Below are 27,310 nucleotides of genomic sequence, written 5' to 3' on the forward strand. Positions count from 1 at the left end.
AGTTAGGGCACAGGCCCTTTATAGAATCACCTTTAGCACCAGTCTTTTCAGGTACCCATTTTTGATTGCCATTTAGAGAATCTGACCCTATGTGTATAAAAAAGGGAGCAAGGGCAGACAAAAAAAAAATTATCCAGATAGCAATAGTCAGCAGCACCCATGCCAACATGTAGCTTAATCTGGTCACTGCACGGCTGGCTATTGGGTTTGATGTTCCAAAAAATAAAAGGGCCTATATTTATAGTGTGTCCTTTTTCTAGAATTACTATGCCTTGGATCTTTCAATCTCCCTCTCCCTACTGGAGAATCCATGCCAAGTTTTCCCAGAAGTTGGGAAAGCAGACACCTGGAGACCCGTGAACCCTCTCTTGCTAAGGATAGACTACACATATATTATTTGCTAATCTAATGTCCTCAGCGGATTCTGGGGAATATGCCAGCAAGATATCTGAAGGTTTGCATAATATCCAAGGATTTTTGTACTGCATGGAAAAGAAACTTTCTGAGCACAGGACCAAAGATCATCCTCTAAATACCAGGGGACCATGTTAGACAAGCCCTACCTTTTGTAAGCAAGTTGGACCTCCCTAGGGTTACCTGAAAAGGAATTTATGTAAAAAGACATGCTGAATGATATGATACTTATGTGTTAGGAACTGACAATTTTCTGGATTACTAATAGGGTAGGACAGTATCACCTGGGCAGGGAAATGTTCCATTTGGCTTGTCCCGCTGTGTGTGTGGTCCTGCCTTGCAGTGGAATGGGCTCCTCCTTCCCTGGAGCTCTATATCTGCTATGAATCCAAGATGTGCAGCAGCAGAAATCCCATACACAAAAAGAGACTCTCTTTAACTGTATAATTACTATCCATCTGAGACTGAATCATGAAGAGCGAGCTGTGTTCTGGGTCCTTCACTCGGGCATTTCTAGCTGAGCTTCTGGGCACATTCTTATTTGTCTTTCTTGGCCTGGGTTCAGCCCTCCAGTGGCAGACAGCCATCCCCACTATCCTACAGGTTGCACTGGCATTCGGCCTTAGCATAGGCAGTCTGGTTCAGGCTGTGGGGCACATCAGCGGTGCCCACTTCAACCCGGCTGTGACTGTGGCTTTTCTGTTGGGCTCGCAGATTTCCATTCTCCGTGCTGTGGCATACATCATGGCCCAGATGCTGGGGGCAGTGGCAGGAGCTGGCTTGCTGTATGAGTTTACATCTTCTAAAGTCCGAGGGACTTTTGGCATCAATACGGTAAGTGTCCTCCCACTGTCCTGTGCTACAGGATTACACACAGCAACAAATATTAACTGCAAACCCCGCACAAACCCCTCTTAATGCAGTCTGAGTAGATGAGAAATCACTGTGGAACAATCACACCAAACTATCACAGAAATGCTCACCACACAAATAGGGTTACCAGTAGGGTTTGCTGACAAGCTGATCTTACCTTCATTTCATCAATGAATTTGTAGATCCAATTAGTTTAATAAAGGCAGGAAGTACAAGTCCATAGATACAATGGGGAGTAATACCAGGATTTCTCCAGCCTGTCTGTAATGCCCTAGAGTCTTCTACTAACATCACCATCTTACACTATAGGAGAATACACACTGGCCCTTTTTCATTTTGCTTGGGGAGTGTAGTGTTCGTTTGTCATTTGCTTGTTTTTTTCTCCCCTTCCCCCCCCCCCTTTTTATGTTAGGTTTCACTTTTAGCATGTGTTATTTTGCACATAATGTATAGAATATTGGAGGGGGGGGTTGGTTCATTTAGAAATAAGATACGCCTGTGTCCCCATTGTCATTCAATATGTAACTCATATTCGGGTGAACATCAGGCGGCTACATAAATATTTATTTCTTTGACTAGTTTGAGGGCAGAGCCAGGACTAGCAACAGTAGGAGGCTGACTTGCAAGAAAACAGACCACCTGGTTTAATATGCTCACAACTGTGAAGGGTCTTATTTAATTTGGATAGGAGATAATTGGGGCAAGCTTCAAGCAATTATTTACATAATTTGTGCATGGCTGTAATGTTAAATAAATGAAAGAGTAACAACTATAATCCTCTACATTCTTCTTCCTAATTCTCCTTCCTTATTTACTGTTCTCAGAGGAAAGCTGATTTTCTCCCCAGTGGGAAAGCTGAGGTGGAAAATAACTTTACCTTAGTTGTCCTTCTGCTGCTCCAGCTGGATTAAATAGCTCTTCTCTCTTCTCCTCCAGAGGCAGTGGTGGTAGGCAGACTCCTGTGTTCCCTTCAACAGTCCAGCAACTTTATAGGCTCTGAGCCTGGTTCCCACTCCTGGCTCTTCAGGGTCAGAGACTGTGTTAGTCAAAGACCTTTCTGTTGTAGATCAGAAAATGCTGCAGTTTGGAGCTTAAAAGAAACTAGTCCCCTTGCATGGGTGTTGAGCCAAACCCTGGGTTGGGTATTTATATGAACCCAGTTTTCCCTTCAAGGGATGTATCTTCCAGTGGCATAGCTGGAACTTTGTTTTTGGGAGGCCAACAGTTAGTATGGATGGACACAATACAGCCCACTTCCTCTGCCTCCCTTCTCCCCTCCACCCTCCCCCAACAAAATTAAATTTAAAATACCTTAGCTGGTGGCAATGGCATAGCCAGAAGTAGAGTAAAGCATGCATTTCTCTCTGCCCCACCTGTGCTTCCCCACAAAACTTGAAAATGAAATACCTTAGCTGGTGGGGATCCCTAAGCCCCACCCGCTAAAAATAATTTGGTGCTGTGTTCAGTCACTAAACTGCAGCACTTAGCAGCAGCATATTAAGCTGCTGAGGCTGGCATACTGAGCAAGGCTGAACCCCAATGTGCTGACATATACATGTAGAGACATTCAATTGGATTTGAATGAATTTATTTATTTTAGATTTCATGACTCCCCTTTCCAAGCTCAAGTTCATTCATAGCTGGGTACAGCAGAAATATCCCACAGTGGCTTAAAATCTAATTCAGTGATTCCCAAACCTGTCCTGGGGGAATCCCAGCCAGTCAGGTTTTCAGGATATCCCCAATGAATATTCAAGAGTTTGATTTTTATACACTGCCTCCTTGGTATGCAAATCTATCTCATGCATATTCATTGCGACTATTCTGAAAACCTGATTGGCTGGGGTTCCTCCTGATCTAATCCTATACCTGCCATAGTGGAGGATTAGGTGACTTGCCCAAGGTCATATGGCATGACAATGGGGACATGAGATCTGAACCCTTGTTTCCCTGGATCATAGGCTACCACTATGACCACCAGTCTACCTGCCCCTCCCCACCCCCAGGAGGGTTGATAATATATGCAATAAAGCAGTGTTTCCCAAGTTTGGTCCTGAAGTACCCCTTGCCAGTCAGGTTTTCAGGATATCCACGATGAACATGCATGAAAGAGATTTGCATATAATTGAGGTAGTGTATGCAAATCAAGTTCATGCATATTCATTGTGGATATCCTGAAAACCTGACTGACAAGGGGTACTCCAGAACTGGAGTTGGGAAACACTGCAATAAAGGTTACCTCCTTACTCTGCAGTGGCACACTTCCCATCTTTGAATGTAACTCACCTTGAGCTACTACTGAAAAAGGTGTGAGCAAAATCTAAACAAATAAATAAACTTAATGATAGTTGAATATCTCACAGCCAACTCACACAATTATTAAGGTAGACCTGGGAAAAGCCATTGCTTATCCTTGAAGTTAGGTAACGTGGAGTGCCATAATCGAACGTTGGCGGCGCAACAGCTGGCCATAACCGTATTATCGAAAAAGATGGCCGGCCATCTATTTTTTCGATAATACGGTTTAGCCAAATGCCAGAGTTGGCCGGGTTTGAGATGGCCGGTTTTTTCAGTGATAATGGAAAAAAATGCCGGCCATCTCAACCCCAGTGAAATCCAAGGTTGTGGGAGGAGCCAGCATTTGTAGTGCACTGGTCCTCCTGACATGCCAGGACACCGACCGGGCACCCTAGGGGGCACTTCTAAAAAAATTTTTTAAATATACAAATAGCTCCCAGGTGCATAGCTTCCTTATCTTGGGTGCTGAGCCCCCCAAATCCCCCCCAAACCCACTCCCCACAACTCTACACCATTACCATAGCCCTTATGGGTGAAGGGGGCATCTACACGTGGGTACAGTAGGTTTTGGGGGGGGGGTTGGAGGGCTCAACACTTACCACCACAAGTGTAACGGGGGGGGGGGGGGGATGGACCAGGGTCTGCCTGCCTGAAGTGCACTGCACCCATTAAAAACTGCTCCAGGGACTTGCATACTGCTGTCAGGGAGCTGGGTATGACATTTGAGGCTGGCATACAGGCTGGCAAAAAGATTTTTTTTTTTTTTTTTTTTCGTGTGGGAAGGGGTTGGTGACCACTGAGGAAGTATGGGGAGGTCATCCCCCATTCCCTCCGGTGGTCATCTGGTGAGTTGGGGCACCTTTTTGAGGCTTGGTCGTGAAAATAAAAGGACCAAGTAAACCCGGCGAAATACTGATTAACACCGCTTTTTTCCCCATTATCTGCAAAAGCCGGCCATTTGGTAGCCACGCCCATGCCCGTCCATGTCCCGCCTTTGCTACGCCGCCAACACACCCCCTTGAACTTTCGCTGGCTCGGCGACGGGAAAGTGGCAAAGGTGTCAAAAAAGCACCTTTCGATTATACCGATTTTGCTGCTTTTGAGAGATCGCCGGCCATCTCCCGATTTATGTCGGAAGATCACCAGCGATCACTTTCGAAAATAAGCCTGATAGAATCTTTTGGGATTCTGCCAGGTGCTTGTGACCTTAACTGGTCACTGTTGGAAACAGGGTACTGAGCTAGACAGACTCTTGGTCTGACCCAGTACAGCAACTCTTAAGTTCTTATGTTCATCTGACGCAGTCACCACTTACTTTAAGACATTTCTCTTTACTGCAGCTGAAAAATGATACTACTCAAGGACAAGCCATTGCAGTGGAACTGCTTATCACTCTCCAGCTGGTTCTCTGCATCCTTTCCTCCACCGACAGCCGCAGGACTGAGAAAATAGGGTTCCCAGCACTGTCCATTGGCTTGTCTGTTACCCTAGGGCATCTGATAGGGGTAAGTATCAAATGGCCGGTGTCCCAAATTTATATGAATATACAGATTATCATCTTTTTTTCAGAGTTTAAAAACTCTATCTGCAGTTCTCCTTTAACATTAACATTATGGCTTTTATCTCACTACCACCTTACAGTTCTAAGCAGGTAAAAACCAACAAGAAGCCAGAACAGTCATCTGGGAATTATTTATTTATTTATTGCATTTGTATCCCACATTTTCCCACCTTACATGGTCTGTAGCCCCGCCCACCGCATCCCAGGATGCAATAGGCGGGGCTGGGCGCCGCCATTTTGCAGCGGCGTCGACAGGAAGAGGAGGGAGGCAGGCAGGCTGCGTCCCTCCTCCAACAAAAGGTAGGGGGGCCAGCCGGGGGGGGGGGGGCCGGCAGGGAGGGTGGGTGACCACGGACCACCAGGGATTCTGAACGCTGGAGGAGGGGAGGAGTTGGATAACAGGGTGGCGGCATGGATAACAGGGTGGCGGCAACAACGATTTATTGGGGTTTGGGGGGCTGGAGACCCACCGAACCTCCAACCCCCCCCCCCCCCCGTCGCTGAGTGGGAGGGAGGGTGGGATAGCATTTGGCCGGAGGTGGCCACCACGATTTATGGGGGTTCAGGCCTCGGCAGGCTGTTTGACAGGTTTGGGCTTTTGACAGCCCAGACCTGTCAAACAAGTGCAGGAGGATTGTGCTGAGCGCATGCTCGGCACAATTCTCACGCACTTTAAACATGATAATCAAAGATAATAGCGCTGCTTAGATTTGCATGCATTATCTTTGATTATTGATGCAGAAAAGCCCTGCGCTGTCCCGGCGCTATTTTTAGGGCGCTGTTTGGAACAGCGCAGGGCTTTTGATCATCTGGGCATTAGGGAGGCTAAAGACGGGTGAGGTGGGCAGGACTGGGATGAGGTGGGATAGCAGGGCAAGTTAAAATCCTTGGGGTGGGAGGATGACACCTATGTGAACTGTAAATGAACAGCAGGTCACTTTTGAACACAGCAGGGAAGGACCCCTCCACTGTGTCACTCTGGTACAGCTCTCCACCTTCCCCCCCCCCCACCCCACCCAATACCCAGAAAATTAGGTGCCAAAAAATCTAAACAATGCACCAATATAATACAACATATTAAACAGAATAGTATTTGTAATATTATGTATAGGTACTTTAACACTTGGCTCCCAGTCAGCCATAACCCCTCCCCCACCCCAGCATCTTCCTGTTGGCCATGTGAACAGTAGTGGTCAGCAGCACTGTAACAGAAATCCTACGGTTACCGGAAACCATTTGCCTATCAATGTTTTTGGTAGGTTGCCAAATGATCACCGGGCTTCAGATCTGTTGGCCTTTAGTTTATTATTGAGCTACTAAACATGTTTAGAATATGTACTATCTGTATTAGCTGCACCTAATGGTTAGAGCAGCAAAGTGAGTACCAGGGAAACCTGGTTCAAACCTGCTGCTACTTGGACAAGTCACTTATCTCTCCATTGCCTTAGGTACAAATGTAGACTGTAAGCCCTCCAGGGATAGGAAAATTCTGGTGTACCTGAATGTAACTCACTTTGAGCATATGAACACACAAAAATACATTGAAGAAGGACACAGACAGCTCTCAGACAACACATACTATAGGAAATTGACTGAGGAACCCACACAGGATTATACAAAACAATCTTATCAAAACACTTCCAAAGGAAGTACAGCCACATTTAAAGAGACTTATACCAAACCATCTTTCTGTGGGCACATTCTACATGCTACCTAAAATCCATAAACTTTGCAACCCTGGTAGACAATCATATCTGGTACTGGCACACTTATAAAGGAAATGTCTGGACTAGGGGGGATTCTCAAACCCTTCATGCACAAGACAAACAGTTTCATACAAGACACCACTGACTTTCTGAACAAATTTTAAAACATCAAGCAGCAACTACCATTGGGTGCTCTTCTAGTCACAATGGATGTAGAGTCACTACAGGGCCGGTCTTAGCAAGTGCGGGGCCATATGCAGACCAATTTGGTGGGGCCCCATCCTAGCCCCACCCCACCATAGCCCCGCCCCACCATAGCCCCGCCCCCACCCTAGCTCCACCCCATTGATAAAATTATTCCATTTTTAGAACATTTTTTTATTTATGAAATTTCAAATAAAGACAAATGAAGCTAAACTTGTACAAAAAACTGATTGAAATAATAAGCACAATGCTATCATGAAACCTCCCAGAAATTATTCAGTTCAAGTCCACTACAATTAGTAGTTCCAATTCTCATAACAAAGGAGAATAAAGGAAAAATATTAAGAAAAGATTCAGTACTTTCAAATTCCCCTATTACTCTGTAACCCATATATGCAATAAAATAAAAATGAAAAGATATACAATAAAATTAAGTGATATGTAAAATATAATGTACAATATAAAACATATAGACCACCAAGGTATTAAAATTGTTTTAAAATATATACCACAACTCTCTGACTCAAGAAGACTCCGACTCTGTCATCCATAATTGTCTGACAACACACAGAAAAAAAATAACTAAAAAAAAAGTCACAATTAATACCTTATACACCAATATACCAGCCATACGGAAAATGCAGATTATCAACAATATGAAGCTAGCAAGGGATCATAATATCACAATTCTCATGTAGAGCCACAAAACACCCTTTTAGAGATAGTGTGTCATGATTTAGGCTCTACACCCTTTCCGATGTTTGGTGCCACCTTAGTAAGGCCAACACACAATCTCTCCACTGCAAAACACTATACACAAACGTGTGCAAAAACACACTCACAACCTTAACAAACCATAAACAGCACTAATTCCAAGGACAGGACGAGCTACAACCTTATGCGTGGCGTGGAAAGGCAACTGTAATTACACCGGGCTCTAAAACACCAGTGCACAACCTAGTGAAAAAAAACAAACAAAAAGGGCTGCAAACTATACGCTAGCAGAATACTGCACCTTCCTTGATCACACCTGAAAAACACATGAATGCAAAATACTGAACTGGAAAGTTACCTCAAGAAGTCAGACTCAGTATGTAGCAATACTACAAAAATTAAAACTTACATGAAAAATATCACAGATGCACATTTCCAAAAACTAACATATTCCAATTAATAAATCCTGAATAAAATAGTTTTTTCTACCTTTGTTGTCTGGTGACTTTGTTTTTCTGATCATGCTGGCTCAGTATCCGATTGTGCTGCTATCTGTCCTCTTAACTCCGTTTCCAGGGCTTCCTTTCCATTTATTTCTTTACTTTCCGCCTTTCTTCTTCATTTCTTGCCCTACATCCGTAAGTAAAAGCTGGGTCCTCCGCAGACTTGACTGTCCAGTGGATCCAGCTTCTGCCTATTTTCTATATCCATGTGCACTTTATCTCCTCTCTTCCTTTTCCCTCACCTCATTTCCTTCCTCACTCTTCCCTCGCCTCCATCCATGTCCAGCATTTCTTCTCTCTCCTCCATCCACCCATGTCCAGCGACCCTCCTGTCCCCCCTGCCATCCATCTATATCCAGCAACCCCCCCCTGTCCCCTCTGTCCTCCCCTGCCATCCACCTATGTCCAGAGACCCCCTCCCCTCCATCCACCCATGTCCAGCGACCCTCCTGTCCTCCCTGCCCGCTCCTGCCATCCACCTATGTCCAGAAACCCCTCCCCTGCCATCCACCCATGTCCAGCGACCCTCCTGTCCCCCCTGCCATCCATGTCCAGCAACCCCCCCCTGTCCCCTATGCCCTCCCCTGCCATCCACCCATGTCCAGCGACCCTCCTGTGCCCCCTGCCCTCCCCTGCCATCCACCTATGTCCAGAAACCCCCCTCCCCTGCCATCCACCCATGTCCAGCGACCCTCCTGTCCCCCCCGCCATCCATGTCCAGCAACCCCCCCTGTCCCCTATGCTCTCCCCTGCCATCCACCCATGTCCAGCGACCCTCCTGTGCCCCCTGCCCTCCCCTGCCATCCACCTATGTCCAGAAACCCCCTCCCCTGCCATCCACCCATGTCCAGTGACCCTCCTGTGCCCCCTGCCCTCCCCTGCCATCCCCCTATGTCCAGAAGCCCTCCTCCCCTCCATCCACCCCATGTCCAGCGACCCTCCTGCCCCCCTTGCCAACTGCCATCCACCTATGTCCAGTAACCCCCCCTGCCCTCCACCCATGTCCTGCGACGCGAGTCTCCTCGTTCCCCTGCTGCTCCCCCTCCCTCCAGCCACCTGAGACATCTCCCGTCTGCCCCCCCCCCCCGACCCGCCAAACGACCCTCGTCTTTCGCCCGCACCTCACCTGACCCGAGCCAGCATTTTAAAAAAAAACCTTCAAGCGGCGGTGCCGGTGCCTCGCGTCTGAGGGCAGAAAACTCACTTTGTCGTTGGCCGGCCTTCCCTCAAGTCCCGCCCTCTGATGTAACTTCCGCAATTTTGTGATCCAAGATGGCGCTCTGACCGGACGCACCTGAATTTGCTGCTGAGGTGACTCTGTTGTTTGGCGTTCTCGCTGCCTCTGTAACCTCGTCCCCTACGATGGGGAAACGGAGGGGGAAAGTCAAGGAGCATTCCTCGGTTCCTGAGGCACCTTTGGCGTGGCGGCAGACGACCCTGCAGTTCCCGAGGCAACAACCGGGACCTCGGGGAACTTCGACCCCTTCTGCAGCTCTCGATGCGTCGGCGTCGATTGAGAGCACTAACGGGGCTTCCCTGAGCCCTGTGGAGCGCATTGCTCCACCTCAGCCCGGAAGGGAGTTGCTGACAGCCCAAGCAGAGACGGAGAACGAAGGAGTTCAGCCTAAACTGCCCGAGGGAAGGACTGCAGCGACAGAGAATGAACACCAACCAAGAGAAGCACTAATTCAATCAGCACTACAGGTATTTCCTCAGGACATTGTTACTAGACTGTCTCAAGTTGGCGCCCAAACTCAATCCCCTCCTGGAGCTAGTGGCGTGGTTAGACCAGCAACTGTGACACTAGAGTCACTATGGGACATGGTCTACAACATTCAAATCTCTATGCAAACCACATTAAAAGAAAATACTAACAATATAAAAACTCTTTCTGAAGCTGCGCTACTCCAAGCACAGGTGTCTGCACAGCAGTCCTCGAAATTGGAAAATATGAATACTAAATTGCAAGAAATGGGAACTTTAGAGACTGCATTGGTTAAGGATAACAATTTTCTCTACAAACGAATGGAGTACTTGGAGAATCAGGCTAGGAGACTTAACCTTAGGTTTCTTAATTTCCCTAAGTCTCCTTTAATTCCACCTGTTGAAATGGTCAAAAAATATATGGTGGACATTCTTGGAATGGATAAGGATTCGTTACCCCCCATAACACGGGCCTATTACATCTGGAACCCAAAGGGGGGTGATGGAAACCCCCCAGTGGTGGGGGATGGAATGAATCTGACTTCATTCCTCGAGAGTTCACTGGAAATTATTACTCAGAGGTCTACTATGCTGGTCACTTTTGTTCTGGAGCCTGACCGCAATGCTATATTAAGACTTTCCTTAAGACATTTAGAAAATCTGTTTATGGGATCAAAGGTCCGTATTTTTCTAGATCTCTCAAGGCCTACACAAACTAGACGCAGGGCCTTTTTGGAACAGCGTCCTAGAGCGTTGGCATTGGGAATAAATTTTGTATTACGATTTCCTTGTACATGTAATTTACTGCTGGAGGGCAAACAGTTTCAATTTGTGGACCCTAAACAGTTAAAAGAATTTCTTGATGCTAGAGTAGATATGAATGTTGTATGCCCTCCATAAATAGCAGGCTAGGGTCGTTAACCCGAGGTAGCAACTGGTAGATTATTTTTCTTAAATACCTTATGTTACTTATATTTCTGGATTTTTGGAACCAAATGTTTCTTAATTTGTGGACGAATAGGCCTTAAGATTTATTCTTATATGGATTTCCTGATTGTAATGCCAATTGCATATTCACAATTTGTAGTGAAATAATGAAATATACTAATAAATAAATAAATAAATAATTAAAAAAAAAAAAAACATCCTGAGCCACTAATACTCACCGGAAACTATTACAAAATTAATCAAATTCATTCTAACTCACAACTATGAGTTATAATGATTTTTTTTTTAGTTTAATTTCCTGTTTTATGGTTTTTTCCTTGCTTGTTACTTTCCAGGTGTGCCTGGTTTTCTTGGATGTAAACTGCACAGAACCAGTAAGGTTGTTGCTGTATAAAAGTACTATTTAGTTTAGTTTAGTTTCTGCTTTAATAATGATATCTATCTGCAAATCATGGGCACTGCTGTGGGCACCAGGATGGCACCACAATATGCTAACCTCTTCATGGCCAAGAGACATTTTTGAACACATATCAGACTAAACCTCTAAAACACTACTGGTATATTGATGACATTTTAATGATTTGGACTGAGGGAGAAGAGACCCTCAAACAATTTTCCACATCTTTCAATACATACAATCCTACAATCAAATTCAAAATTGGCTACTTCCCAGAGAAAGTCAGCTTTCTAGACACCACAGTTTCCATCAGCAATGGCTATATACAAACATCATAAGTACATAAGTACACCATACTGGGACAGACCGAAAGTCCAACAAACCCAGCATCCTGTTTCCAATAGTGACCAATACAGGTCACAAGTACTTGGCAAGATCCCAAAACAGTACAATATATTTTATGCTGCTTATCCTAGAAATAAGCAGTGAATTTTCCCCAAGTCATTTTAATAATGGCTTATGGACTTCTCATTTAAGAAGCTAGCCAAGCCTTTTTTGAACCCTGCTAAGCTAACTGCTTTTACTACGTTCTCTGGCAATGAATTCCAGAGTTTACACACTGAGTGAAGAAATATTTTCTATGATTTGTTTTAAATTTACTACTTTGTAGCTTCATTGCATGCCCCCTAATCCTAGTATTTTTGAAAAGAGTAAACAAATGATTCACGTCTACCTGTTCCATTCCACTCATTATTTTATAGACCTCTATCATATCTCCCCTCATCCCTAGCCACTTTAGACTTTCCTCATAGGGAAGTCGTCCCATCCCCTTTATCATTTTCATCACACTTCTCTGTACCTTTTCTAATTCCACTATATCTTTTTTGAGGTGCGGTGACCAGAATTGCACACAAAGTTTGAGGTGCTGTCGTGCCATGGAGCAATACAAAGGTATTATAATGTCTTCATTTTTATTTTCCATTCCTAATAATATGCTTTGTAATTTTGTTCTTTATAATAGTCTCTACTATTTTGCCTGGCACCAACGTCAGGCTCACTGGTCTATAATTTCCCAGATCACCTCTGGAACCTTTTTAAAAAATTGGTGCTACATTGGCCACCCTCCAATCTTCTGGTACCATGCTTGATTTTAAAGATAAATTATATATTACTAACAATAGTTCTGCAAGTTCATTTTTCAATTCTGTCAGTACTCTGGGATGAATACCACCTGGTCCAGGTGATTTGCTACTCTTCAATTTTTCAAATTGCCCCATTACATCTTCCAGGTTTATAGAGATTTAATTCAGTTTCTCTGACTCATCAGCTTTGAATATCTTTTCTGGCAGCGGTATCTCTCCCAAATCTTCCTCGGTGAAAACCGAAGCAAAGAATTCATTTAATCTCTCCACTATGGCTTTGTCTTCCCTGAGTACCCCTTTCAAAGTCTCTCTTTGCCTTCCTTATCAGTACTTTACATTTGACTTGCCATTCCTTATGCTGTTTCTTATCATTTTCAGTCAAATCCTTCTTCCGTTTTCTGAAGGATTTTCTAATAGCTTCCTTCACCTAATTTTTTAACCATGCCAGCTGTTGTTTGGTCTTCCTTTCCCCTTTTTTAATACATGAAATATATTTGGCCTGGGCTTCCAGGATGGAATTTTGAACAGCATCCACACCTGATATAAATTTTTGACCTTCACAGCTGCACCTCTAAATTTTGTTTTCACCGTTCTTCTCATTTTATCATAGTCTCCTTTTTGAAAGTTAAATGCTAAAGTATTGGATTTCCTCTGTGTATTTACTCCAAAACCAATATCTTTTTTTTTCCGAATTATTTGACAAGATTATTCTCATCTGGAAATACCCTTCTCCACCACCACCAACTCCAGGCTCCGCTCATTCTGCCTCGCCTCACTCTATGCTTGGAACAACCTTCCTGAACCCTTACGCCAAGCCCCCTCCCTGCCCGTCTTCAAGTCTTTGCTTAAAGCCCACCTCTTCAATGCTGCGTTCGGCACCTAACCCTTACCGTTCAGTGAATCCAGACTGCCCCAATTTGACTGCCCCTATCGGACCGACCGTTCACTTGTCTATTAGATTGTAAGCTCTTTGAGCAGGGACTGTCTCTCTTTGTTAAATTGTACAGCGCTGCGTAACCCTAGTAGCGCTCTAGAAATGTTAAGTAGTAGTAATATATTCATTTTAACATTTAGCCAAAGTTAAATACAAACTTATAAAATCCATTAAAGAAGAGGAAAGGAAGAAAGAAAAAAATGAGTAAATAACTTTTAGCTAATATAAACTTTTCAATATAAATTGTTATGCTTTCTCAGACCACATGATAGGGGGGGGGGGGGGTTGAATAGAGGATTATTTAACCATAAACATAGAACAAGAAAATTAAACTGCACTACCTCCTCTTTAACTTTAAATTTAAAGCTGTTATTACAATTGTTTCATATCTAGAAATGATCATAACTGATCTGGTGAATAGAAGACGTATTTAGTGCTACCTAATTTAACAATACACTTACAGGGGTACGCTAGGAAAAAAGTTCCTCCAATTTCAATTGTCTGTTTTTTCAAAGCTAAAAAAGCTTTTCTTTTCTGTTGTGTTTGTTTTGTCATGTCTGAGTATATCCATACTTTTTCTCCACCAAAGACGGAGTTAATGTTCTTAAAGTATAATTTCATCACGTGGTTAAGATCTTGCTCGAACACAAATGATACTAACAGTGTAGTTCTTTCAGTTGTCGTATCCAAAGTTTGCTCCAAAAGGGCTGTTAAATTATTCAGATCTATATTGGAATTTTCTGCTTCTTTCTTTTTTCCTTGTTCCCTACCAGGATTCAAAATATAATATATCTTATTAATTGGAGATATAACATCCAGAGGAATTTTCAAATTCTCATTGAGGTATCTTTTAAATAAATCCAAAGGGGGATTCCCAGGTAGTTTAGGAAAATTAAGAATTCTCAAGTTCAAACTTCTGTTATAATTTTCAATCTGTTCTATTTTGCGTCATATCTCAGTATTATCTTTAACCACCATATGTTTAAAGCCTTGAAGTTTTTCAACATTTTCTTGTAAATTCGTAACTTTAACTGGTAGTTCTTGCTTAACTGATTCTACTATAGTTTTCAAATCTTGAAATTTTTCATTAAGAGCTAGTACTTCACCTGACGACTTTTGTAGTGTGGAATTCTTTTCGGTCAACATCCACCAGATCTTTTCCAGATTAACCTCCGTTTCTTTTTCCGAGAGTTTAGTCTTGGTCCTCGGCTTATCTCGCAATGGCTCTAGTCCCTCGCTCTGCAACGCGTCTGAAGCACTTCCGGCTACAGGCTGAGTCGCTTCCAGGGCAGCTGCCGAAGCCGGGCACGGAGGAAGAAGCAATGATGGCGGAGAGAGAAATTTCCTCTCCCAGTGGCGATTCCCCCTCTCTGGATATCACCACGCTGGGATCCGTTTCCCTCGGCGTTTGGGAGGTCCCGGTGAGGTAACGCTCAATGCTCAGTTGGGTCGAGGTGGAGGTTGAGAAGGGCGGGGGAACCTGTCTCACCATCCCTTTGTGTTTCATATGTGGCATAGTATTAAACTCTTTAGAAGAAAAGATTTAAATCTCCCAACTTTGCAGAAACTCTTGTCACAGCGTCTTACTTGGCAGCCATCTTGAAACGCCCCCCCTCCCAAAACCAATATCAAATCTGATCATATTATTATCACTGTTATCAAACGGCCCCATCACCATTATCTCCTGCACCAGATTATGTGCTCCACTTACTAGGTCTAGAATTTTCCGCCTCTTGTTGACTCCTGTACCAGTTGCTCCATAAAGCAGTCCTTGATTTTGTCAAGGAATTTTACCTCCCTAGTATGCCCTGGGGTAATTGAAATCACCCATTATTATTGTGTTCCCCAGTTTGTTAGCCTCCTTATTTTCTGATATCATTTCTACATCCGTCTGTTCATCCTGGCCAGGTGGACGGTAGTACATTCCTTTCACTATCCTTTTCCCCTTTACACAAGGAATTTCAATCTATAGGGATTCCAAGATGTGTTGTGTTTCCTGAAGAATTTTCAATCTATTTGATTCAAGGCCCTCCTTAACATACAAATGCTACCCCTCCACCAATTCGATCCACCCTATCACTACGATATAATTTGTACCACGGTATGACAGTGTCCTACTGGTTATCCTCCTTCCACCAGGTCTCAGAGATGCCTATTATATCTAATTTCTCTTTTAGTCAGTGGCAATCCTAGCCGGCATGACACCCGGGGCGGATCGCCGATGCGCCCCCCCCCCCAGGTGCAGCGCGGGCCCCCCCGGCGAAATGACACCCCCCCCGGGTGCATGCCACTGGGGGGGGGGTGCTGCAGCGTGCACCTGTCAGCTGACTTCGCTAACTTTCTGCAGCTCCCTCTGCCCCGGCCGGAACAGGAAATAACCTGTTCCGGGGCAGAGGGAGCTGCAGCGAAGTTAGCGAAGTCAGCGAACTCAGCTGACAGGCACGCGCCGCGGCACACCCCCCCCCCCCCCCCCAGCAGCATGCACCTGGGGCGGACCGCCCCCACCGCCCCCCCCCCCCTTGGTACGCCACTGCTTTTAGTGCAATACCTTTTGACAGCCACCTAATTTGAAACACAAATTAGTGAAAATCAAGTTCCCAAACAAGCTCAAAAAGAAGAGAATGTTGCAAGACATCCGCTCCTTCCTACAGATGACTGCGCCATCATCTTGTACAGCGCCCGGATTGTCGGGAATAAGTCCGCTGATTCACGCTGGTGCAGATGGAAGCACAGCGGTGTCTCCTGGACTCGAGCTTACGCTCAGCCCTGACATGCGGGAACCGCCCCCACAGCCGTTTGGCTTTAGCACTCCTTCGGAGACGACTCTGAATCGTTCCCCCGATGGTGGTGAGACCGATCAGAGTCGGGAGGCGGAACAACTGCCGGTTGGAGAGCAATACGCCTTGATTGAGACACCGACCATACCAGCGATTTCGGAACGAAATGTTGCTGGTTTGAACGTGGATTTGTCTTCACAGGAAGAGGTAATACCACCACTTTTTTCCTTTCAAACTATAAAGCCAGCTGAAGTGACTATGGATTGTTTGTGGACCTTGATAGCAGATTTAGGGAAGTCACTTACTCCTCAAATAAATACGTTAAACCAGGAAATGAAAAATCATGAGGAAAAAATAAAAAAATTGGACATAAAAGTAGGGGAATTGGAAAAGTTAAAGGTGAAAAATGACGTAGATATGAAAACACTTCAAACACACCAGGAAGCAATGATGAAGGACTTGTCCTCATTAAGGAGAAAAACTGAACTTCTTGAAAATACCGTTAGAAATAATAATATACGGTTGTTAAATTTTCCCAAACATATTACTAAGCCTCCTAGGGAAATGTGGAAAAAATATTTGACGGAGATACTTGAAATAAAAGAAGAGCTGATTCCCCCTTTTACGTATGTTTACTATTTACCAACTAAAGAAAACTTGGAGGAAAAAAAAGAACAAGATCACTCGCTGAATGTAACGGCATTATTAGAATCAACAGACATTGAAGATATAATACCCACTACGTTAGTAGTGACTGTGGCGCTTGCACCAGACAAGCAATGGTTGATGTCTATGTTTTTTAAAAATAAGCATAAAACATTTCTTGGCCAGAAAATTCAGATGTTCCCTGATGTCTCTAGAGAGACACAAAAACGTAGGAAATTATTTCTATTAATGAAACCAGCAGTAACTCAGCTGGGTGCTACATTTTTCTTGCGGTATCCATGCAAGTGTGTGGTAAGGTACCAGTCTAATAAATTTACTTTTTTTGATCCTGCTCAACTAACAACATTTCTTATCTCAAGGCAAAATAGGGGTACCTTACCACCTACCCGTTGATTTAGTTTAAACGCTGTTGACACTAGCCTGTTATTTTTGTTAGTTTTATCCTATAAAAAAAAAAAATGCTTAAAACATATTCCATTTCTAAAACATCTTGTTTTCAGATTGTGGACTTGAGCAGAAGTTTAAGTTTTTTCTTTCTTGCAATTTAATTTTCTTCTTTATTGATTCTGTAACATAATGCTTTTCAAACAAGTATGTACTTGATTATAAATGTAAAATCTTATAAATAAATAAATAAAAAAAAAAAAAGAAGAGAATGTTACACATCCCTGCAATATAACAAGCTGCAAACTGTGCCAACACATTTCACAGGATCTCACAGTCACTCACATTCAGCATAAGGTGATCCTTCATATACTCATCTTCAAATGTAATATATTTCATTCAATGCAAAAAGTTTGAAGAAGGGTGCTATATTGGAGAGACAAGCCAGATGCTAAAGGCAAGATTCAATTTACATAGACATCATGCTAAACATCACAATGCCAACCAGGATGTCACCTCTGTGGGACAGCAATTTACAAAACCAGAACACTGCATCAATGATTTTATGGCGAGAATACTGAAAGGAAATTTTTAAGGCAATCCAGGAATGTAAGACCTTTGAAATCAAAATGATGAAACATTTTTACACCTACCAGACAGGATTAAACAAAGATCTGTGTTTTCTAGCCCATTGTAAACCATAAAATTATACTGCTTTTTCACTCTCTTATTAGCCATCCATCTCTCACTGCCTCTCCCTGTTTTGCAGCTAACCCACCCCACCCTCTTCTTGTGAGACTATCATTGGAATGGTTTTGTGTTCTGATATTTGTCCACATTTGCTCATTTCTGATCTGAAGAAGGGTTACCTTTGAAAGCTAATCAAAAAATGTATTTTTAGTCCATTAAAAAAAGGTATCATCTTATTGTCTTTTCTATGTTTTTTTTATTTCTATTTATTAGCTTCTACAGAGAAAGGTGTGATTTAAATCCAAATCCAAAATCCAGTATCAGGCATACCGCAAAAGCCTACAAAACACACTCAAGACCTATAGAGCAATTCTACCATACCATAATAGCACTAACTTCCAGGAGTCACATAACAAGGGCCTACCCTAGGAAAATATCTAACAGTAAACATTGCAGTGGGCAGTAAAACATCAGTACACCTACTGTGAAAAATAAGGGACCCTTTTACAAAGCAGCATTAAAAAATGGCCTGCACTATCCTCCTCATGGGTCTTTCCCACGTGCTGAGGCCACTTTTAGTGCTATCGGGAAATGGCCAATTTTTCTATTTCTAAAATAATGCCATGCACTAATTTTCCCATTAGTGCATGGCCATTACCGCGTGAGCACTTACCAACACCTATTTTGTAGGAGGTAAGAATGCACATGCTAATCACACGCTAATCGGTTAGCGTGTAGCAATGTAGCTGCGCTAACTGATTAGCACAGAACATGCCTTCTCTCTGCCCTCAGACTCCCCCAGTACTAAAAAATAAAAACTGTTTTAGCACATGCAAAAAGACACCTGAGCGCATTTTAACCCACAGCGCATTTTAACCCAGCGTAAGCACTTGTTAGTGCTTACCGTAGCTTAGTAAAAAGACCCCTAAATAAGACAGATTACTACAGATCGTTCAATCCCTTTTCCACACACACAGAATATAGACAGACCCTCATCAAATACAGAATAAGTAACCACAAGCTAAACACAGAAATAAATAGACAAAAATTACACTGAACTACCAGGAAACTGGAGCCTGCATATAGTGCAACACCAGAGGAAAAATATGGTGATAATATGTACTCCTGTGCTGTGCAAAATATAAAGACAACAGATGTAACTTTCAAATTCCAATGACTACAGTATAAACAAACAAACAAATAAAAATAAAATAAAAATTGGAAAATAAGGTGATACCTTTTCATTGGACTAATTCAAAATATTTTTGGCTAGCTTTCAGAGGCCAAAATCTGACCAGAGGAACATGGTTTTGTCCTCTGAAAGCTAGTCAAAAATGTATTGAATTAGTCAAATAAAAAGCATTTTTGTTTTATCTTAATTTATGTTTAAACTGAACTAACAGCACTATAACACTATTTCACCCTAATTTTTAAAATTATTTTCTTTACTTTTGTTGTCTAGCCATTTTTTTTCTAATCATGTGCTGCCAGTCTCTAGTTACTGATCTTTTTCTTTCAGTGTTCTATATTCCTGCCTTTCTGTTCATTCAGATTTCACTCAGTCTTACTATTCGCTCTTCAATCTTCCTTTTTACACTGCATCTATTACATCTTTCCATATCTTTCCCTCACCCAAACCCTCCAATTCCTCTTCCTCTTATTCCCCAGTCTTTCATTTAATCTTCCATCTCTTCCACTGTCATCCAAATCTCTTCTCTGTTTCTCTCCCGCCCCCCCCCCCCCTTCGCAATGTGGCATTACAATCTCTATCTCCCCCTGCCAATCAGCATTATCCCATCACTCTCTCTCTTTCTTCTCCCTAATCCAGCATTACCCCATCTTTCTGCTTGCTTGCTTGAAACTCTCACCCAGCTCTTACTTCCTGCCCCTGAATGAGGCCAAGGGAAAGAATAACTCACACATACAAAGTACTAGTAAATAGCAAAAGCTTTTGGAAGCAGAGTCACAGTGTCCGCTTAAGCTCAACAAAATAACACCTGACTGGCTCAGTTTGCTCAAGCACTTTCACTCTTTTATTAGAAAAGCATTACGTCATAGGTTAACAGGACATCCTGTCAAAGGGGCGGGGAAACCCATATTATCGAAACAACATGGGCGTCCATTTTTCGTTTTGATAATACAGTCGGGGACGCCCAAATCTTGGCATGATGGTCGTCCTTAGACTTGGTTGTTTCTGATTTTCGGCGATAATGGAAACTAAGGACGCCCATCTCAGAAACAACCAAATGCAAGCCCTTTGGTCATGGGAGGAGCCAGCATTCGTAGTGCACTGGTCCCCCTGACATGCTAGGACACCAACCGGGCACACTAGGGGGCACTGCAGTGGACTTCAGAAAAAGCTCCCAGGTACATAGCTTCCTTACCTTGTGTGCTGAGCCCCCCCTCCCCAAACCCCACTAGCCACAACTGTACACCACTACCATAGCCCTTATGGGTGAAGGGGGCACCTAGATGTGGGTACAGTGGGTTTGTGGTGAGTTTGTGGTGGGTTTTGAAGGGCTCACATTTACCACCACAAGTGTAACATGTAGGGAGGGTGGACCTGGGTCCGCCTGCCTGAAGTGCACTGCACCCACTAAAACTGCTCCAGGGACCTGCATACTGCTGCGGTGTACCTGAGTATGACATCTGAGGCTGGCATAGAGGCTGGCACAAAATATTTTTAAAGTTCTTTTTTGAGGGTGGGAAGGGGTTAGTGACCACTGGGGGAGTAAAGGGAGGTCATCCCCGATTCCCTCCAGTGGTCATCTGGTCAGTTCAGGCACCTTTTTGTGCCTTGGTCATAAGAAAAACTGGACCAGGTAAAGTCGTCCAAGCGCTCGTCAGGGACGCCCTTTTTTCCATTATGAGTCAAGGACACCCATGCGTTAGGCACGCCCAAGTCCCGCCTTCGCTACGCCTCCGACATGCCCCTGTGAACTTTCGTCGTCCCCGTGACGGAAAGCAATTGGAGACGCCCAAAATCGGCTTTCAATTATACCGATTTGGGCAACCCTGTGAGAAGGACGCCCATCTTACAATTTGTGTTGAAAGATGGGCGTCCTTCTCTATTGAAAATAAGCCTTTTAGCCTCCCCAAGCCTCTTATACCAGGAGCCTATGCTGATGTTTCTGCATGAGATGGGAGATAGAACAGAAATGATGCCCCCCCCCCTACAAAAAGTTCTAACAGCTGCAACCTACAAACTGATTCACAATAAATAGCACATATGGAACTGCATATGTCAAGCAGTTCTTCCCTCTCATCTCATCTCCCAATCACATACACAGAGAGAATCAACATAGAGGTAAATACAAACACATACTAACATGCTTATTCAGGCATAGGCACACACATGCAAGCAGCCACATGCACACAAACATACATGCACTGACACACAAACATGAACACATATGAACATGCTCAGACATACCAGCCCACAAAGAAAAATGCAAACATTCAAAATAAACATACAGTACAGAGATACATACAACACACAGAGGCAAAACATAGACACAAGACACACATCACACATACATGCAGAGGGATTGGAAAGAATTTTTTGAGCCATGCTCTGCATGCTTTCCCCAGTTGTTCTTAACTACAAATTCCAGTCCAGACTTTCTTAGCAGGAATCACAGTAAGGAATGGTATAATAGCATTGACCCAGGAAGGGAGCTCAGTGCACCTGCAGTCCTAGCCTCTCCCAGCACGAAATAGTGTAGGTAATATGAAGGAGTGCTGGCTGTTGGAGAAGCTGGCAGTGCCCTCCCAGCAGGAAGTGCTATAAGGAAAAGATTACTATTCCAGCTTCTTTCAGAAAGATAACACACAACCATGAAATACCCTCACTTTAAAAGTGCTTCTTATATTTCTTATGTTTATTTTATTTTAGATTTATTACACAGGCTGCTCCATGAATCCTGCTCGCTCTTTTGGCCCTGCCTTGATAACTGGACACTTTGACTTCCACTGGGTAAGACTATAACTTTTACTATCTGACAACTGTTGAAATTCCTGGAATAGAGCAGCTTTGGCAATAATGGCAACCGAGGACGCCCATCTCAGAAACGACCATTTGGTCATGGAAGGAGCCAGCATTCATAGTGCATTGGTCCTTCTGACATGCCAGGACACCAACCGGGCACCCTAGGGGGCACTGCAGTGGACTTCACAAATTGCTCCCAGGTGCATAGCTCCCTTACCTTGGGTGCTGAGCCCCCCAACCTTTCCCAAAACCCACTCCCCACAACACTACCATAGCCCTAAGGGGTAAAGGGGGGCACCGACATGTGGGTAAGTGGGTTTTGGGTGGGTTTTGAAGGGCTCCCATTTACCACCACAAGTGTAACAGGTAGCAGGGGATGGGCCTGGGCACGCCTGGCTGAAGTGCACTGCACCCACTAAAACTGCTCCATGGACCTGCATACTGCTGTCAGGGAGCTGGGTATGACATTTGAGGCTCGCATAGAGGCTGGCAAAAAAAAATTTTTAAGTTTTTTTTTAGGGTGGGAGGGAGTTGGTGACCACTGGGGGAGTAAGTGGAGGACATCCCCGATTCCCTCCGGTGGTCATCTGGTCAGTTCGGGCACCTTTTTTGAAGCTTGGTTGTGAAAAAAAATGGACCAAGTAAAGTCAACCAAACGCTCGTCAGGGACGTCCTTCTTTTTTCCATTATCGGCCGAGTACACCCATCTCTCAAGCACGCCCCAGTCCCGCCTTTGCTACGCCTCCGACCCGCCCCCGGGAACTTTGGTCGTCCCTGCGACGGACTGTAGTTGTGGACACCCAAAATCAGCTTTTGATTATGCCGATTTGGGCGACCCTGAGAGAAGGACGTCCATCTCCCAATTTGTGTCGAAAGATGGGTGTTCTTCTCTTTTGAAAATGCCCCTGTTAGTCTCACATATCCTTCCTCCTCCTCTAGGAATTGGAGTTATTATTAGCTATATTATATTACTGTTGGTCCCACACTCGTGACTCGGGCAGGAAGGCACCTGCACATGCACGGTGGGAGCGCTGCCTCAAACTCTTAATGGGAAAGTACTCTAGGCAGTGTTTTTGCACCGGGCTCTGTGGATTACGTTACCCACCTGTGAGACTAGTTGGCCTGCTGTCCTTGGAGAACACCAGCTATAGGTAAGTAACTTCGCTTTTCACTCAACATGTAATTAAACTCTGGAATTCATTGCCAGAGAATGTGATAAGAGCAGTTAGCTTAGCAGGGTTTTAAAAAGGGTTGGACAATTTCCTACAAGAAAAGTCCATAAATTATTATTAAGATGGGCTTGGAAATATCCACTGCTTAAGCAGCATAAAATCTGTTTTTACTCTTTTGGGATCTTTACAGGTACTTGTGGCCTGGATTGGCCACTGTTAGAAACAAGATACTGGGCTTGATGGACCTCCTGTCTGACCCACTGTGGCAATGCTTATGTTCTTGTAATCTAAGATGGGGAGGGGAGACAATTTGAAGGACCTGGAGGGGCTAAGGGGCAGTTGAAAAGGACAGAAGGCTTCGGAGAGGCTGAGAGTCTAAGGAAGGAGAGGGGTCTTTGAAGGAGGTGAGAGATGGTGGAAATAGGGGATGTAAATGGAACGAGAAGCCTGAATAGGAACTAGGCATGGAGAGGAAATGAGTGATAGGAAAGTTAATGGAGTTGATGAAGGGATGAGAGGCAGAAGACGGCATATGAGGCTGGGGAGTAGACAAGTATGGAAAGTAGAAATGGACTAACTGTATGAAGAGTGTGGGAGAGCAGGAGGTTGGGGAATGGGAGAACTAGGGAAGTAGGAGTAGGAAATGGAGGAATGAAATCTAGATATAGGTACATAGAAAGGCAGATAAGAGAAATGGAGAGAAAAAAAACAAGAAACAGAAGGATCGACGTCAGAGACATAAGAAGAAGTCATGGAGAATGAAGGAAATGAAGTCCTGGAAAAAGACGGGGAAAATCAACAAGATGATGTGTTTGTGTTTATTATTAAAATGTACTATATCGTCTTTACTATACAAAATGGTCAGAATGGTTTACACAAAGATAAATAACAACAAAGCACAGATTTACATAAGTAAAAATAACTAAAAACATGAAGACACTAACACAGGACAAAAGGAACTCCATTATGTGAAAGGAAAGAGACAATCATCCACACAACAGAACATCATAATATAATGGTCCATTCATTCATCTATCCTTATGCTCTCAATTGAACCAATCTGCCCACCATCCTAAAAACACGTCCTATCAATGCTCAAAAACAATTAAAGAGTACTTGGAACAGATAGGATTTTAATACTGATCTGAAAAGTTGTGCGTGATTTTTCAAGTCTAATGTATTGAGGCAAAGAATTCCACAGTCTCAAAGCCAAAATATAAAAGGCGCTATTTCTTGTGGATTCCCATGTCGCTCAAGATGGAAGAGGCAGAGTTCGTGTTGGAATATATGGAATAACCAAAGCTGAGATATGATGGAACACCTTCATATAAAACTTTGTGTGTCACAAGTTCATCACTCCCACTTCTATTGTGGTCAATAGTCTAACCCTTCCTATCTCTGACAGTTTGAAAATTTTGGGAGTAATATTTGACCGTTTTTTAACATATGAAAGTCAAGCAAAGGCGCAAGCCAAGAAGATGTTCATCATGTTGTGGAAGCTCAAGCGAGTACGCCACCTCTTCCCGAGACCACTCTTTAGAAATATGGTACAATCATTGGTGCTTTGTCACATGGACTACTGCAATGGTACATTAGCAGGTTGTAAGGGCTTTGTCTTGAGAAAACTACAGACTGTCCAAAATACAGCAGCGAGACTTGTCTTCAATAAAGCCCGGTTCGATAGTGTGATGCCTCTTCTTGCTAATCTTCACTGGCTTCCGATCAAGGAGCGCATTTAATTCAAGGTTTGCACCGTGGTTCACAAAATCGTCAACAGGGATGTCCCCAGTTACATGCTGAATGTGATTGACATGCCAGCCAGAAATGCTGACCCGTCCTCAAGATTATATCTCATCTTGCACTGTCCTAGCTGGAAAGGCTGTAAGCACGGATCTATTCAGGCATCAAGCTTTCTTCATCAGTGCGCAACTATGGAATGCACTTCCTAAAGCCATCACCAGTCAGAGAGACTACCTTACCTTTCACAAGGCACTAAAAACGCATCTGTTTACCAAAGCATTTTCTCCGGGATCAATTAGGACTATCATCTCTGCCAGCTGGGAAATGTGGATCCTGTTTAGTCCTATTCTTTTGTACTGTTATATGTAAAGTATCTTTTCTTTCTTACCCTTCTACTCTACTATTCTCATTTGTATCTGATATCACCCGGAGCTCTCAATCTCTGGTTTATGTAAGCCACATTGAGCCTGCATGTCTGTGGGGATAATGTGGGGTATAAATACATTAATAAAATAAATAAATAAATAAGGGCCTCTTTTACCAAACCAAGCTAGCAATTCCTGGTGCGGTAATGCCGACAAAGCCCATTCACTTTGAATGGGCTTCATCAGCATTACCACATGGTTTCATAAAAGAGGCCCTAAAACTTTGAAACATATTCTGTATTTTATTGGGAGCCAATGCAGCTGTACAAGTATTTCAAGTAATTGTTGCTTGATATTTGTAATGGAAATTGCTATAAATAAAAGTTTTTAGTGTAAACTAAGTCAATTTTATGTGTGCTTACCTCCAAATTAATGAGTGCTAAGTCAATTAGTGTGCATTAAAATTTTTTAAATTAAAACAAACATGCGCAATGAACCGAGAAATTGTCCTAAAGCTGAGGATAAAAGGCCAAACAAATCAAGCATTTCAGCCTTATGAACATCCATACTGGAAAGCTTCAAAAGCTTTGTTTATACATGTCTGGTCCAGATCCCATGGGATAGTCTTACCCACTTGTGAACACTGATACCCTGCTGTCCTCAGAGAACAGCTGTTAAAAGTGAGCAGCTTTATTTGCTGTGAATTTTGAGTGACTTGACAACAACATTTTTTTAATGATTTCCAATGTGGCCCACAAACTGATCACAGAATTTTTTTTCCTCTCCTTCTCTCTCTCTCTCCACAGATATTCTGGGTGGGACCCATGGCAGGTGCAGTGTTGGCATCCCTGGTTTACAACTACCTTCTGTTCCCTCACAGAAAGCGCACTTTGGATAAACTGGCCGTCCTGCAAGGGAAGTTTGATCCTGAGCATGAACGGGAAAGAGAAGAGCACAGGAAGGAGTCTGTGGAGCTCCATTCTCTCTATATCCCACCGTCATCTACAGATACAGTGTAGGGCAGGGCGCCCTGGCTCATGCAACAAACGGAACTTTTATTTATTGGTACAAACCAAATGACTTCTTAAATATAAAGGGATGTCGACTTTACTAAGTTATGTACCCCGTGTAATGCAAACAGAAATTTAAAAAGGAGCTATCAAGGAGTTAATGGAGCATGGCATATACGCTCTACTGATTGCAGTGATCTACAAGGGTCTACTGCATACAATCGCTTACAAGCTCACATGCACATGAATTTGCTGCTTTCTTAAGCAGCATTACATAGGCTGATCCAGAGCTCCTGTGTACATTTTCAGGTGGCTCCCTTTCTTGTCTAACCATCCACGAAGCTGCTCTGCGGTTGCATTTCTTGCAGCATTCTAATACTGAAGAGAGCAATGCCATTTCAACTACGGAGCTGAATACTTAGGACTAGTGAGTGACACCCTCACAGTGAGGAGCAGTATGTTGGAGGTTGTAAAGGCAACTGAGGCCACAGTTGTACTGATAACCATTTTATCAAGGACCACCTGATCTGAAAGGAGCACTTCTGCCTAGTTTTACTCCAGTTGCAGAAGTCCCCCAAGGATGCAAAGCACTGACACTCTCACTGACACTGAATTTCTAGAAATAGTGGAATAAAAATGTTTAAATAAATAATGGTTTCATTGAAGCCTGCCTGCCTGACCTTTGAATCCTGTGCTGAAGCTCAGGATGCCAGTGTGGTGATGAATGAACATTTTACATGACATTGAGAAGGGCAGGAGATGATTGACTTGTAGCAAACTTATATCATCTCTTCCAGTGGCAGGTTTATGTGTGCATGAGTGTGTGTGTGTGTGTGTGTGTGTGTGTGTGTGTGTGTGTGTGTGTGTGTGTGTGTGTGTGTGTGTGTGTGTGTGTGTGTGTGTGTGTGTGTGTGTGTGTGTGTGTGTGTGTGTGTGTGTGTGTGTGTGTGTGTGTGTGTGTGTGTGTGTGTGTGTGTGTGTGTGTGTGTGTGTGTGTGTGTGTGTGTGTGTGTGTGTGTGTGTGTGTGTGTGTGTGTGTGTTGTGTGTGTGTGTGTGTGTGTGTGTGTGTGTGTGTGTGTGTGTGTGTGTGTGTGTGTGTGTGTGTGTGTGTGTGTGTGT

The 27,310-nt window shown here is 43.6% G+C and overlaps 1 protein-coding gene across 1 annotated transcript; it reads left to right on the plus strand.

The window, feature by feature from the left end:
- Positions 1 to 885: 885 nt before the first annotated feature.
- LOC115464632 (aquaporin-5-like) lies at positions 886 to 26,199 on the plus strand. The gene is made up of 4 exons (XM_030194995.1): positions 886 to 1,248; positions 4,926 to 5,090; positions 21,811 to 21,891; positions 25,987 to 26,199. Exons 1-4 carry the CDS (start codon positions 886 to 888, stop codon positions 26,197 to 26,199), a joined length of 822 nt encoding a protein of 273 aa, XP_030050855.1.
- Positions 26,200 to 27,310: the final 1,111 nt, after the last annotated feature.

Source organism: Microcaecilia unicolor, chromosome 3 (assembly GCF_901765095.1).
Source record: "Microcaecilia unicolor chromosome 3, aMicUni1.1, whole genome shotgun sequence".
Lineage (NCBI taxonomy): Eukaryota > Metazoa > Chordata > Amphibia > Gymnophiona > Siphonopidae > Microcaecilia > Microcaecilia unicolor.